At 34.4% G+C, this 15,974-nt stretch overlaps 1 protein-coding gene across 1 annotated transcript in view; it reads left to right on the forward strand.

Annotated features, from left to right (window-relative positions):
* Positions 1-15,974, forward strand: part of DNAH12 (dynein axonemal heavy chain 12) — a 69,490-nt gene that overhangs the window by 22,122 nt on the left and 31,394 nt on the right. The window contains exons 23-40 of the mRNA XM_026857633.1: positions 314-470; positions 693-865; positions 2,314-2,466; positions 2,883-3,122; positions 4,266-4,511; positions 4,812-4,931; positions 5,681-5,790; positions 6,673-6,856; positions 7,984-8,124; positions 9,009-9,092; positions 9,176-9,364; positions 9,983-10,102; positions 10,848-11,036; positions 11,735-11,886; positions 12,563-12,701; positions 12,788-12,954; positions 14,007-14,262; positions 15,542-15,841. Of these exons, the coding sequence (XP_026713434.1) occupies positions 314-470; positions 693-865; positions 2,314-2,466; positions 2,883-3,122; positions 4,266-4,511; positions 4,812-4,931; positions 5,681-5,790; positions 6,673-6,856; positions 7,984-8,124; positions 9,009-9,092; positions 9,176-9,364; positions 9,983-10,102; positions 10,848-11,036; positions 11,735-11,886; positions 12,563-12,701; positions 12,788-12,954; positions 14,007-14,262; positions 15,542-15,841 (3,120 nt within the window). The remainder of the gene's footprint in view (positions 1-313; positions 471-692; positions 866-2,313; positions 2,467-2,882; positions 3,123-4,265; positions 4,512-4,811; positions 4,932-5,680; positions 5,791-6,672; positions 6,857-7,983; positions 8,125-9,008; positions 9,093-9,175; positions 9,365-9,982; positions 10,103-10,847; positions 11,037-11,734; positions 11,887-12,562; positions 12,702-12,787; positions 12,955-14,006; positions 14,263-15,541; positions 15,842-15,974) is intronic.

The raw sequence follows: 15,974 nt of genomic DNA on the forward strand, positions 1-15,974 counted from the left end.
TCAAATGTTTTTCTACAATGAAAATAACATTTGAAAAATGGTCAGCATATTATTTTGATATACATTAATTAATGTACAGTGATTTATACCTTTGATTCAGGTACTCGCATACTCTTGTTTAGAGCAAGCATAGATTAAAATGTAGCTTTGCAACATAAATGCATAACTGTGAATGAGAGAGAAATTGATGCAAAAACATGACAATGTAAAAGAATGGCTTAATAGGCAATGTCTGTTAAGGGATATAGTCAACATGAAGAAGTCTGGAATGCTTGAAACTGTCATAATTTCATAATTACCTTTTTTCTTCTAGGGTTTAAAGGACTACTGCGATACGCTTCAGCTTCGACTTAATGATATTGTAGAGCTGGTAAGAGGAAAACTGTCAAAGCAAACAAGGACTACGCTGGGTGCCTTGGTTACTATTGATGTTCATGCTAGAGACATCCTCATGGAAATGATAGAAAACGGTAATTATCTTTTAAAACTTTTTACTTCACATGTGTCTTAATTAAAAATAGTTAACTAATCTGATTTATCTGCCTAAAATACAACAGTATTAAGGTATGAATGTGTTTGGATGTGAGCATCAACATTAATAATTTCAAAGCTGTTTTAAATTTAAACCTAATAGAAAATCCAGTTATCTAAAACATTTTTTTTATGATTGCTTTCAATTCTGTGTTTATCAGGCGTGCAGAGTGAAACAGACTTTCAGTGGCTTGCACAACTACGATATTATTGGGAATTTGAGAATGTTCGTGTCCACATCATTAATTGCAATGTAAAATATGCCTATGAATACCTTGGAAACTCACCACGCCTTGTCATTACTCCTCTTACAGACAGGTGTTACCGCACCTTGGTATGATCTTCCACCAGTGCTATTAAATACTCCATTTACTGTAGCATAGTATTTCTTACACTGTTCATTACAGCCATACTTCTAGGCCTTGCAGCTGCTAGTCAGACTCTGGTATTTCTGTTAAAATGCGGTTTTCAAAGACTGTAATTTCTATAGAATATTGAACATGAAACTGATTTATAACAACAAATCTGGACAGCCCAACATGATGGAAACTTTAGTGGATTGTTCTGTTGTGGATGTGTTTTTTAAAATAGAAACAGAAAAAATGCACAGTATTTTTATTGCTCTAGATTACAAGAAAACAAAATCCTTTTTTGATGTTCTGTGGTTGCTAAATGAAGTGGAAAAGGATCCACTTGTGATCATATTGTTCCTAAGACTGGTATAACATTTTGGCAACTTTTTCGTATCCCTGCTCTTGCTAGAGGTGTTTATTATCATACTGATCTATCCTCAACTAACCTGACAACTGAAAGTTACCAAAGTCATCTCAGGTATAGCTTTTCTGACTATCATTGACTGCAGTTTATTTGTCTGGAGTATGGTTTCAAGTTTTACTAAGCACTCATCCTCCTGCTTTTGTAAGATGGTAATTTTCATGCTGTGGACATCTAATCACAAACTTCACGAGGCTTAAGAAAGAAAAGGTCTGAAAAGACATGACTGATGTATCCAAAGATTTTAATTTTTTTTGGTCCTCTTTGTAGCTTCAATTTTATGGTATGTTTGTACATGATGATACCTATTTGTCAAAACATCAAGGTGTGAGAAGGTGATGCATCTGGTAGTCTGTTTCATTTTTAGGCTTGCAGACCTTGAATCTTGGAGCAAAGTAGTTGGAGGTCTGGCACTGTGGCAAATGGAATTCTTGTCCTTTGCCCACCAAGGTCTTAATACATTATTGTCATTGTCTATCTTGTCAATATAGACGTGGCACTCTAACTGTGGATTGGGAGCCAAACACATCTGAGTTTTTGTTCAGAGTCTGCAACTTGAATTTTTGCTGTCAGATTTTCCTCCTATTTCAGTGGAACATAGATGCAACAAAGAGAGGCAGCGTGGGAAAAAAAAAACGAAAAGAGGAAAAAAAGTATATTAAAGGAGAAAGAGAGATAGAAAGAGTAGCAGCCAAATAATTGCATAAAATTTCATTTGAAAGATGTATCTAAGCAAGAACTGAAAGATTGGGTCCAATAAAATTTGAGTAAGCATGGTCATAATGATAATAAAACTAAACTCTCTGTTAGAGTCAAATTTCAGTTCTCTTGTATGTATTTCCAATCTGTAAGTAAATTTCAGATTATTTTTTAATTAGTGTAACTATACTTTTTATGTTAGATACAATGACAGTATGCTACAGTGTAATTTAATTTAACATTTTAATTCTGAATAATTTCTTATGAATGAAGAACTAATACTTTTCATAAACTATTCCTGTTTCTTAGATTGGAGCCTTTTACTCAAACCTCGGTGGCGCCCCAGAGGGTCCAGCAGGGACAGGTAAAACAGAGACCACCAAAGATTTGGCTAAAGCTCTTGCTGTTCAGTGTGTTGTCTTCAACTGCTCTGATGGCCTTGATTACTTGGCCATGGGAAAGGTAAATAGAAGATAAATGTATTTTGTGGTTTATTTTTTAGGGTAAAAATTGTAGGGTACATACTTTGCAGAGATACTTAAATAAATGTGACACCTGTGGTCTGCTACCCTTGGACACTATATACTGGTCTCTACACATGTCTAACTTCCTGTGCTTTCTGAAATCCTATTAAATTCCTAACTAAAACATGGAAGAAACAAGAGTTCACAGGATCAGGATCTTCTGATTTAGCTTTTCTTAGAACCAAGAAAAGACTTTGTTCTTCATTACATCACTGATCTTTGCTCTAAACAGGCTCAGATATTATTATAATTGTATCTTTCATGTAATTAAATTTCTAACATGATAATCTTAGTTTCTTTTGAATCTTCTAAGATTCTGTTAGCAATACTATTGCTATCTTTCTTCATTTTCAGTTTTTCAAGGGTTTGGCTTCATCAGGTGCATGGGCATGTTTTGATGAATTCAATCGCATTGAACTGGAAGTACTGTCTGTTGTGGCACAGCAGATCCTTTGCATCCAGAGAGCCATACAGATAAAGCTAGAAACATTTATTTTTGAAGGAACTGAACTGAAGCTTAACCCCAACTGTTTTGTAGCTATTACTATGAATCCAGGTTATGCGGGACGTTCTGAACTTCCAGATAATCTGAAGGTAAAATAATAAAATACATGCTTTTGCTTAAGAATGAATTTTTCAGAAAAGTAGGGACATGTGTCCTGCTGGTATTAATTCAGACTGTACTACCTGGAATATAAACGTATACTTGTTACACGATTTACACGTACTAAGCCCCCCCCCCCTTTTTTTTTCCCCCTAAGTGTTTTTAAAGGAATTTGAATTGGGTTTTTTTTAGTATTTTGTGTCTATTAGTGTTTTTCATTATTATTTTTCTAGGCCAAAGGCTGTAATGCTGTAGCAAGTAAACTGGCAAGTGTCGGGCTGTGGGTAGATGATAAGATTTGGATGCTTATTTTTTTAAGATGGAGGAGTATGTTGGAAAAAATGCTTTAAGAAAGTACTTTTACAATGCATTTATTATAGTCTTACTTGAAAGAAGTGCTAGGGAACTACACTTAATACATGTAATGAATTTTCTCAGATTACCTGATTAAATGACATCTTTGAGGTGATTGTTTTGACTAGACTAGCTGTTTCACTGCAGAGGCTTGGCTTTAGCAAAGTAGTCGGGAGCCTTTTGGAACAGCACCTGTTCCTTAAGGCTCAACGTGGCACAGAGCTACTGGGCCAGAGTAAGTTGCCTCAGTGGGAACTGTCCTGTGAATGCCAACTGAAAGCAGAGTTAGTGCAGCATGAAGAGTATAGCAGCTGCAGAGTACCTAAAGAAAGGAAGTGCATTCTCTCACCTGCCCTGTACACCTCCCTTCACTTACTGCTGTGTTAGATGTATCAGTGTAAGGGCCAAACTGCATTCTTGAGACAGTGATGAGGGAAAAGAGCTGGGAGAGACTGTCTCTTCTGCACTGGATCGTACATTAAGTTGCCATCAAGATCCATCGCACATTAGCTTGCCAGTGAGTCATAAGCTGCAAACGTTGATAGTTCTATTTCGTTTGCTCCCAAATGTTCTGCAGGCCACTGCTTTCCAGCATAACTGTTTCCATGATCCACATCTTACCTAATCATGCTAAACAATACTTTATTTAAAATGCTGCCATGGGTTTTGGTTAGTATTGTTATGAGATGAGTATTGATCCATTGTCTGCAAAAGCTCTGACATAACTTTCCATTCCTCAATTCATTGTTTAAAGATACTTCTTTGGGTATGTATTTCAGGTTCTTTTCCGAACAGTAGCCATGATGGTTCCTAACTATGCCCTGATAGCAGAAGTTTCACTCTATTCATATGGATTTTTGAATGCTAAGTCACTGTCAGTGAAGATAGTAATGACCTACAGGCTTTGTTCAGAACAGCTTTCCTCTCAGTATCACTATGACTATGGTATGCGAGCAGTTAAAGCTGTGTTGGTGGCTGCTGGGAATCTAAAATTGAAATTTCCCACAGAAGATGAAGATATATTGGTGAGTTCCTGAGGAAATAATTCTTAAGGAATTTTACAGATGCAGGCAGTTCCGAGTTCTGCAGGCAGTCCCACCACGTCTTCTCACAGCACTGATCCATGTTTCTTCGTTTGTGAAATGAAGATAATAAAATACATACTGTGCTTTCCAGTGCTGTGCTGATGATTGCACAGTTGTGTTTAACTGCTTATCAAAGGCACCATTTAATTGATTATTATTACATATTAGATTATTTTAATTGCTGAACAGTGTATTCTGTGTTTTTAGTAAGAACACTAAATGTCTATTTGTTTCCTTTAGCTTCTTAGATCAATTAAGGATGTGAATGAGCCCAAATTTTTGTCACATGATATACCTCTGTTCCTGGGTATAGCTAGTGATTTATTTCCTGGAATCAAGCTTCCCAATGCAGACTACAGAGTAAGTGTACTAGTCATTTGTCCTTGGTCATAATCATTGTGGGCTGTTTTGTGGTGTTTTGGTTTGGTTTGATTTTAACCAAGTGTAGTTAATACATTAATTTGTGAGTTACTGCAAGATAAGAAAAATTGCTGAATGTTTGCAAGGAAACTTAGTACCAAGGAAAATTCTTCTGTTCTGATTATAATCCACATCTGAGTTCCCTTACATCCAGAAGGGTTGTGTGTTGTGTAAGGCAACCTACAGATCACAAATTGACCTGTAGATTTATGAAGCTTTAAGGTCTTTTGCTGATTTCTTTCCTAATTTTTTGACAAAATTAAGTGAGATTGAGCTTTGTGTTAGTGTTTTATTTCTATTAATGATTAAAGCATGGCTCCTTTGTAGGAGCATGGTTGGGAAGACGATGAGCATGTTGGAAAAGACAAAATGGATTCACTTTTTAAAAATTTCCAGTAAATACTAGGGTCTTCTTAAAAGTGTGTTGTTCCAAAGCACATCGTTGGTTTCCTGATGGTGATAATGCTGCCTTCTCAAGATAAAAATCGTACTTAACTCCTGCTCTAGCGTGTAAAGTGCAGAAGTGATTTTTTTTTTCCCCCAGGGATGTTTGCTATATTCTGATTAATAGTTTTTCCATTATTAATTAATTTAAAACTGTTATTGATGAGCATAAACTGTCCTGCTCTAGTCCAAGACAGTAATTTAAATTGTAGCAGTAATAAGATTATGATCTGTTTTTATTTTAGGATTTTCTTGAATGTGCCAGTGAATGTTGCACTCGACATAACGTGCAACCTGTAAAAGCTTTTATTGAGAAAATGATACAGACATACGAAATGATGATTGTTAGACATGGGTAAGAATCTCATTACTGTTTCACAGGCAGTATTTGCTGTAATTTTGGCTTGTACCATAGTGGTTATTTGTATCAAGTGTAAAAGGTCTTAAGGGTGGCAAAATGTTTCTATTTGTATTGGAACAGTTGATCACCAATACTGCTTTTACATGTACCAAAATTCTGTGGCCCTATGGCTGGGGAATTTTACTGCTCTTGATATCAGAAGTAGCCTCACCTGTATAATGATTTTAGGTGCAGATAATCAGTATGAAGACTTAGAACTGTAAAAGTTTGTCTCTGTTAAAATATTAGTTACCAGATCTCTGACATTTTATTCCTAGCTTTAATTACTGAATAGCAACTGTGTGGAGAAAATACAATATGACATTAGCCATATGACTGTTAATAAGCTCGTTAATTAATATTTTCAGTGTGACATTGTTATAGTTGCATCCTTCTGCTGGGTGACTAAAAAAATATTTTGAGAAGAGGGTGAAGATAATTTGATGTTTTGAGGCCGGGGGGGCGGGGTAGGGGTGTGTGTGTGTTGTATGTGTGTGTAGTACACGTTCCTACTGTTTGTGTTCTTCCAGAACTTCGTTACAAACTCTTGCTAGACTGAAAAGAAACTAGAAAGTAATCTTTGATTCGGCAAATGATCTACTGTGGTTTATGTTTTAGAGGACAGCTTGTGTACAGTGGCTGTGCAATCAGATTTGCATGTGCGAATAAACTGGTTTTGCCTAAATGATGTTTTATATGTACAAACCAGAGTTACTTGCTCTGCTTTGTGAAAATTAGCTTTAAGCTATGAGTGATGCTGTTGGCCTTCATGGGGTCTGTAAAATTCTAAATTGCAAGATAAATTTATTAATAGCATTTTTTTTCTCCATCTAACAGCTTTATGCTTGTAGGGGAACCTTTTTCTGGGAAGACCAAAGTTCTACATGTGTTGGCAGATACACTGTGTCTTATGAAAGAGCGTGGTTATGGTGAAGAAGAAAAAGTAATTTTTAGAACTGTGAATCCAAAATCAGTCACTATGGGTCAGCTTTTTGGGCAGTTTGATATGGTATCCCATGAGGTAATGTATGTTTTAAAAATAGTGTGTAGTAATTGCCCACCTTGATCTGTTTCTTCCTCACCTGCTGTGGCTTTCATGGGGTTTGTATGGGTGCACTTTCTAAGTATGTTCTAACTTCAGATTAACTCATCATGGCACTCACAGTTGTTTTCAGGGGACAGAAAAGGCAGTTTACCAGGTTCCTGGTTCTGGATTTTAAGTCCCAGTTCCAGACAGCATTTCTTCATCTGTTCCCTGAACTCCAGACAGTGTTAAGAGGGTTGTGCTATAAATTAGATTACTGGTTTGGTTTTAAGAAAAAGAAGCAAACATACCAGTATGGTCTTAAGACTAGGAGCTAATAATCCTGTCTGTCTTTTCTGCTTTGTAGTATTTCTAGTGCTTTCTTTATTTCCCCTTTTCCTGTATATGTCAGACCTCCATTATTCTCGGTAGTAAACCACTGAATTCATAATTTTATTATTTTAAACACAGATGAGAACACAATTGTAAGTTTTAGCTAATACATTTATGGCTTGTGTTAAATGAGTGTGTAAAAAAAAAAAAATGCGGTACCAAGTACGTATGCAGTTATATAGGTTTAAATACATGCACAAAAAAAGTGATAACCATTCTGAGGATCGTTGTCCTAATATAGTTGCATCCATGCTAGGAATTCATCCCAAACTTAACTGTATTCATTTATCTGCTTATTCCTAACCAATATGATCAAAGTAATGCAAAAACTCTACCTAGAAAAATTTAGGAACTCATGGGTCCCCAAGTGAGAAACATCAGTTTGGAGAAGAAATAATATGAAGTGGATGTGAAATAGTGAAACTTAGAGTGGTTCTGAGGAGACAGAGATGCAAGACATAGCAGAAGTGATTCTAAGTTTCTGTAAATTGAATTGCCGGTCTTCTGTTTGTTACAATATTTTTTAAAGTGAAAAACACCACTGTTTTAAAATATGCAGATGTTGCATGACCCTTAGTGAAGCTACAAAGTTATGTTCTGCTTTCTGGAGAACAAGAGAAGAATAATTAAAAGAGAGGAATAATCAAAAGGAAATGGAAGGTTTTTCTGTTACTTGTGGTTTAGTATTTCTAAATATTATGTTTTGTCATTCCTATGTTCTCCCCCTCTAGTGGACAGATGGTATAATAGCTAATACTTTCAGAGAATTTGCATTATCTGAGACTCCTGAACGCAAATGGGTTATCTTTGATGGCCCAATTGATACTCTGTGGATAGAAAGCATGAACACAGTTCTGGATGACAACAAAAAGGTATCAGTCAACAGAAATAGATGTCTAAATAAAATAATGTGACATGTTGAAAATACCTATAAAACCACAAATGTGAACAGTGGTGCCTGGCATTTGAAAAAAGCAAGTGCAAGGTAGCCTTAGTAACAGGTTGTAAGCTTTTGTTCATTGTGATTGTTTTTGTTTTTGTTTTGTGGTTTGGTTTTTTTTTTTACATTACTTTATTGGAAGTATAATCACAGAATCAAATCACTGCTCTAATTGTGTAGCCTTTCCTTAATGTTATATTTAATTATATGTAATGTAAATCCCACAGTTTCAAAACTTGCAAAAACTTAGGCACTTACATTTAAAGACAATCCCAAGACACAAAGGGTTGTATTTTCAAAACAGATTACTTCTGAAATCAAAAGTTGTAACCTTATAGCACCTTTGAAGATAGGCCTTAGGAATCTCAATGTGAGTATAAAACTAGAGATGACATTTTAAGTTTAATTTCTGTATGATAGTGTGTCAAAATACTCAATCTAGACTTTTATTTTAATGAATGGGAATGATGAGTCTCCAGCTGGAACGCTTACTATCAGCAACAATAGCAGCAGATATCCTTTCTGCTTGCTGTCTTTTCTTTATCCTGTCATATGCAAGATTGATAGTTTCCTGTAATGAACCTACTGGTAGATAATGTGGAGCACTATGGTTTAAATGAAGAATTTCACTAAAGCTTGAAAAAAATAATTGTTGCTTCAAGTGATTAAACATTTTATGTGGTTGACCTTACCTTTGGTTTACTTGGTTTTGCTGATTTTCATACACAACTCTCCTGTGATAGAAAGTGTAATTTACAGCTAATTTTTTTTTTCTAATCTTGCTTGTGATTTTTTTTGTTGTTGTTGTTATTAAAGCTTTGTTTGATGAGTGGGGAAATCATCCAAATGTCCCTTCAGATGAATCTTATTTTTGAAACAATGGATCTTTCCCAGGCATCAGTAAGTTTTTAATTTAATGAAAATATAAAACAAAGTTCAGTATATTAAATGTATAACAAAATAAGTTTACAATTTTTCCTTAGCCTGCTACAGTCAGTCGTTGTGGCATGATTTATTTGGAACCTTCTCAGCTGGGCTGGAGGCCACTTGTTACCTCTTGGTTGAATAAACTGCCCGAGCCTCTTCACTTAAAGGGACATCAGGATCTTCTGCAGGGACTTTGTGATTGGTTAATACCACCAGCTTTAAGACTCCGTCAGAAACAGTGCAAGGTATTTTTTGCCATTTTTTCCTGCGCTAGCTAGATGGCCATTTCCATTCTGGTACCCTTGGTCGGCAGGGACTATTCCCTCATGACAAGCACATGTTGGTCTCCTGTTGTTTTTGAGAAAGGCAGCTCTTGGGTCCAGTTTGGAGAGTTAAAATGAGAATGTTAGGTAAGACTTGTGAGTTGATCATAGTTTTCTTCTTTTCACAAGAAAAGTATGCATTTAAAGCACTGAGTGAAAATTCTTACCCAGAGAATTTTGTACATATATTTTTTTCTTTAAAGATGTCATGTTGAAGAGGGAAGTAATTTTATGTGTTAGGGGAAACATATATCTAGTTCCTTGCAAACTCTGATACAGTGCTTAGGCTTTTGCTCATGTATTACTGTAGTTACTTCTGTGGGGTGTTTTTGTTTTAAGATGTACAATTGTAGTGGTCACATGGTAGCTGTGAACATGGTTGTTAAAAGTCTTATTTCAAGGGTAGAGGAGGGCAAATGATCTTGTGAATAAGTCAATGTTCAGAATTAGCTAATGAACTAATTATTTTAGCATTTTGGCTCCAAAAGATAAACTAAGTGAACACGTAAAGTATAATTCCCATCCTTTTGTATCTCTTAGGAACTGGTACCTACAAGCGATACCAATGTTGTAGTAGCTCTTACACGGCTTTTTGAAATGTTGATTTGTCAAACTGTGCAAGAAGATCCCACCAACAGAAACATCCGTACATGGATTATGGTTGGTTTTTTTAACCTGTAGAAAAATTTGTATCTGTTTCTGCATATGCTGGTCTTAAAAAATAATTGGACTAATCAAAACAACTTTAATTTTGCTACCTCCTTGATTCTTCCCCCTAAACTTTGGAGATGCCTAGATGAGACACAAGTCTGACAAGTAACAAATACTATTAAACATTTTACAATTTTTTCAATTAACTGGGATAAATAGTGGTTTTGTTAAATGTGCTTTTTAACTAACCAGGTAATTAGCTAAAATAACTAATAGCTCATTTCCATCAAAGGAAATAAATATTCCTGTAAAACTGATTGGCTTGTTTGAGCAAAATTTCCTTGGGAAGAGTGTTTTCTGAGAGTTATATTAGTTGGATGCTCTATCTGACCTTTTATGAATGTTCTTATGAGAAACTGAAGATAACTGAAGAATGTAAAAGTATTTAGCTAATATTGAATTAGAAAATTCCTAGATCTTGGTTTGCAATTAGGAAAATCCTGAGACCGCATGACTGAACTCTTCTTGGGCTTTGTCATGCTTGTCATATGTATATATACTTGAAAAAGGATTTTTTCTTTACTCTGTCTTTAATCAGGCTTCTAAATCTCTTTAGGGCTATTCAAGGGTAATTTGTGACACCTATGTGCTTAACAGTATTTTTCAGCATTATGTTTATTAATCAGACTGTACAAGCAATGTTCATATAAGATGTCAACACTTTAGACAGTTGCTCATTTTTTTGCCCTTGCAGGGTTGCTTTGCTTTTGCCACAATCTGGTCCATTGGTGGAACTTGTGATGGAGACAGCAGGATAATTTTTGATAATTTCTTAAGGGAAACTGTGTCTGGGAAATCTGGAATAAATCCTATACCAATGAGTGTGGGAAAATGGGAGTGTCCCTTTGAAGAGAAAGGCTTGGTATATGACTACATGTATGAGGTATGATTGGTTGGTTCTGCATTGACTGAAGTAGTCTGAATGTGGTCTTACTGTCTGAATGGAAAGAAAATATAGCTAGATGGGATATTTTAACTTTACAAAGCTTGTTGGATGTTGTATACTGTTGGTGTTGGATCAAATCCCACAGTGCATTTTCCATTTATTTTTCTTTTTTGAATACTAATGTGCTGACCAAAATTTTAGAAAATACCAAGATGCAGACATTAGTTATATTTATAATGTTGCCACATTATAGTTATCCTGTGGCTAAAGCTAAGCTGATGGATTCAAATCTGGCTTCATATAGAAGGAAAAATGTGGACCCTCTAGGAGGAAAGCAGAATATTGAGCCAATAGGCAGTTTGCTTGTATTACAATTTTGTTTATAGTATCCATTAGAAATGTTAGATTTTTATTCCACTTTTAAATTTTGCATATGTTCTTCTGTTGGATTTTTGTATGTTTTTGTTTGGTTTGGCTGAACAAAATCTTTAACAAAGGAGTCTATGCTTAAATATGTACTTTAACATTTTATTAGAGAGATGAAGCAAACTAAATATACGAAATTCTGAAACATTTAATATTCATTAATTTATTAACATTAATTATTTTCATTTTTAAAAAGTGAAGTAGTAGAGACAACCTTCTATATGTATAGAATTAATATCATTCGATTTTACATCTGTACTTCTTCCTAGCTGAAAGGCAGAGGATGTTGGGTTCATTGGAATGGATTTATTAAAAATATAAATTACAGTGATACAAGTTTAAAGATTCAAGATATTATAGTGCCAACCATGGATACAGTCCGATACAGCTATTTGATAGGGCTCTTCATTACCTATGGAAAGTAAGTTATGTCACTTCAGTGCAAATTTCTAAAATACTGGTCGTAGGTAGAAATATTTCTTATTCTTTCCATTGACTTCATTGTTTTTATCAAGCCCTCAAAGTTTATTTGGCTTGTTAAAAATATACATTTACTACAAACAATACAATTTGTTGCTTTAAAATCTGGTTTTGTTTCTTTTTTTCTTTTTCTTTTTTTTTTTTTTTAATGAAGTGTTATTATAATCTAGTTTTAGTATGCTCGTTCCAATGATGTTATGATAGCCCACAGAGCTTTTGTGTACCATCTTTCTTCTTTGGTAATGAAATTATATTTTTTCTTTTGATTAGTCACATCAAAATATTAGCTATGGTCAGATGACATAAGAAAATGGAATATAAAACAGCCTCCTACTGCAAGACCTAGAAGGAGAAATTTAACTCCCATGTATGTTCATACATATGCCAAAGCCAGTAGAATGAGGGAATGAGAAATTTCTCTTTCTTTGTCATCTTTGATTGGTGGTAGGAGCAAACTAATATTATGAGAGGGTTATATAAATATGTTAAAACATTACATGCCTTAAGAAGAAATAAAAAAATTTTTAGGGGTGGAACAAGCAGAGCAAGTTAGTAAAACCTTTGACTTCTAATTGTAATTTCTGCAATCTGTATGTTTTTTTTCTTTCTTTGTGAAGACCGCTGCTTTTAGTGGGACCAACAGGTACCGGGAAATCTGTGTATGTCAAGGACAAGTTAATGAACAACTTGGAAAAGGAGTGCTACTTTCCCTTCTTCATTAATTTTTCAGCTCGAATCAGTGCCAATCAGACCCAGGTAAGTAGAAGAGATAATTTATGTTTCAAAAAGTAACTTATATGACTATTTAATCTATGTTTTGAATATTCTTGTCTACATTATAGAACATTATTATGGCCAGGCTGGACAAGAGGTACAAAGGAGTCTTTGGCCCTCCAGTGGGAAAAAAGTGCATTATTTTTGTAGATGATATGAATATGCCTGCTTTGGAGAAGTATGGTGCACAACCTCCTATAGAACTTTTAAGACAGCTCTTTGACCATGGATTTTGGTAATTATTCGAACTACAGTTGAAACTTTTGTTGCTGCATTTCCTATTATAATTATTTATTCACTTGAATTTTACTTTCAAAACTTTTAAAGTGCTTTGTAAATGTTAAGATAGCTTTGTTTGCTTATATAAAAATATATTATTTAAAGTTAAAGGAACTTCTCTGTTGCTCTTTAAGTGACTTTTCCATTTAGGAAACTGATCATCAGATTCATTTTGGGTTTTTTACAAGGTTTTACTGCTGTACTTCAGCAGTATTTGTATATATTAATAAAAATAATTCTCTTTTTTTTATGTCTGCATTTTTCATTGGTTTTATTTTTACAGTGATCTTCCTTGTTTCCTTTTTTTTTCTCTTCAGAGTGAATTGGCAGGGTTTATATATATATATGTATGTGTGTGTGTGTATATATATATATATATATGTGTGTGTGTATATATATGTGTGTATATATATTCTGGTTTTTACTGTCATCCAAGATCACATTTTTTTTTTAAATAATATTGCAAAATAATCTTTTAAAAATAACAATGAAATTAGATCTGGCAATAGGCATGAAGAAAAATAAGCTAAAGGTCTTTTCTGCTTTGGGGGTTTTTGGCTCTGCTTAGATTGGGAGATTGGAACAGGTGGTCTCCAGAGGTCCCTTCCAGGCTGAATTATTCTGTGATTCTAGGCACTTCTCAAATAGTTACTTTTGTGATTCCAAGCTCAAATATCTGTTCCTCCTGAATAGAGATAATATATTTTGCCATATTACAGTTTTAAATACTCATCTCAAAATTTTGTGTCAAGTTTTATGTAACCCAGTTTAAACAAATAATCTTTCTTTCACACTGACATAATGTGTTGAGATTAACTGGGGCATACTTATAAGACCAGTTGTTCTTGGGTTTTTTGTTAAAAATATAATACAAATATAGTATTTAATATATATATTTTTAATACATGTTATGCATGCAGAGTATTCTGTAATATAGATGCGTCTAAGCTGTAACAAATGTGTTATATTTGTAAGTATCTAAATGTCACATTTCAATTTATTTTCAAGGTATGATTTAAAGGACACATCTAAAATTACACTTGTTGATGTGCAGTTACTTGCTGCAATGGGGCCTCCAGGCGGTGGGAGAAATCCTGTTACTCCTCGATTTTTGCGACACTTCAGCATTTGTGCTATTAATTCTTTTAGTGATGAAACAATGGTCCACATCTTCTCTACTTTAGTAGCTTTCTACCTACGGACTAGTGAATTTTCTTCTGAGTTCTTTACAATTGGAAATCAAATTGTCACTGCCACTTTAGAGGTAAGAGGCAAATACTTCAACAGGTTTCTTTTCATTTGTTCGGTAAAGTTCCACTGGCTCTATAAAAATGAGCTAGTGTTTCAGAAATATTGTTAGATAATACATTTGATGTATGAATCACAAGGCTAACTGACTACTGTCACTAGAAATCTTTCTGTAGTTTTAATTCCAGACAAACAAGCAAACCTTCCAAAGCAAGCAAACAAAAAAGTAATTCACAAGAAATTTGCAAGTTTTGCTTCTTTAAATAGAAAATAATTGTAGCAGCTACTAATGATTTGAATGCGTTTGACTACGTATTTAAAACATTCAGTTTTGTCAGGATACATCTTAGACCAATTTCACAGTGTTGTCTTTTAATACAGTCATGCAGGTATTTCTCATCAGACTGCATCAAATTTTGTTTATACCGTTAGACACATTTGCCTGCTAGAGAATCTGTTCTAACATGGATTTTCTGCCTGGTAAGCAGTACCCTCCAACTTCTAGGATTAAAGTATATATAATACAAGAAGTGGGCTTTGGAATTGGCTTTGGAAATGGGACAACAACAGGTGAAATGTGTACTCAGTGCCATGGATGTAGTCAAGGCTGTAACACTTGATTTTACTGTACTTTTTTTTCTTTTAGCATGTTGATGCTTGATAATTGTCTTCACATATGAATATACAGAGAAAGATTAAAAGTTTCCTGCTAGCATTGACTTCAACGTGTTATTTATGTTTGATGTAATGAGAAATGACACTATTTCTGTCATAACAGCATGACCTGACAACAGCTGATGAATTCCACATGACAGCAAAACATAGTCAAAAGACACTTTTCTTGATCTGCTTATCCCTTCAGCATTTTTACTGACTCTCTTTTTGACTAATTTGTAGATATGCAAGCAAATAGATTTAAACAACTGAAAATTTAGGAAGTTACCATGACATATCATTCAATCCTTCACTTGAAGGAGGATATCATATAATTAAAGGAAGTAAAGTGATCTGAATGGTATTCCTGGTCTTACAACAGGTTTCTTTACACTTGCTACAATTACTTTTCCTATTTGCAGTTAGGTTAATAGTACATGAATGTTCCAGAACTGCATGAGACTCAGCATCTGATATATTCAGAGGACTTTGAGATCTTTCGCCATTATTAGGATTTATGAAGCGTGAAATGTTCTCCTTGGAGAAATATGATTTTAGAAGACATTTAAGATTTAGTCTAATAACATATTTGGTGTTAATGTTTTGTAAATTTTGTTCTTTTTTGTTGTTATTGTCTTAAGGTATATAAGAAAGCCATCAAAAATCTTTTGCCCACACCAGCCAAATCTCACTATACATTCAATCTGCGTGACTTTTCACGTGTTATCCATGGCTGCTTGCTCATTAAGAGAACATCAGTTGAAAGCAAACGTGTAATGATTCGACTGTTTGTACATGAGGTATTTCGTGTCTTCTATGACCGTCTAGTGGAAGACAATGATAGAGCCTGGTTGTTCAATTTAATGAAAGATATTGTGAAAGAACATTTCAAAGAAGCATTTGATTCAATTTTTGCACACCTGAAACAAGGAAACACACCCGTGAGTATCGTGTTTAACCTGTTGCAAAACTATTCCTTTCATTATAAATTTAGGACTAGAAAGTTTCTCAATCACAGGTTAAATTTTGGTTCAAATGTGCTTGAAAATTTTAGTTAAATTTGGTAAAATGGCT

This window comes from Athene cunicularia (genome assembly GCF_003259725.1).
Source record: "Athene cunicularia isolate RWA chromosome 12 unlocalized genomic scaffold, athCun1 chr12_part1, whole genome shotgun sequence".
NCBI lineage: Eukaryota > Metazoa > Chordata > Aves > Strigiformes > Strigidae > Athene > Athene cunicularia.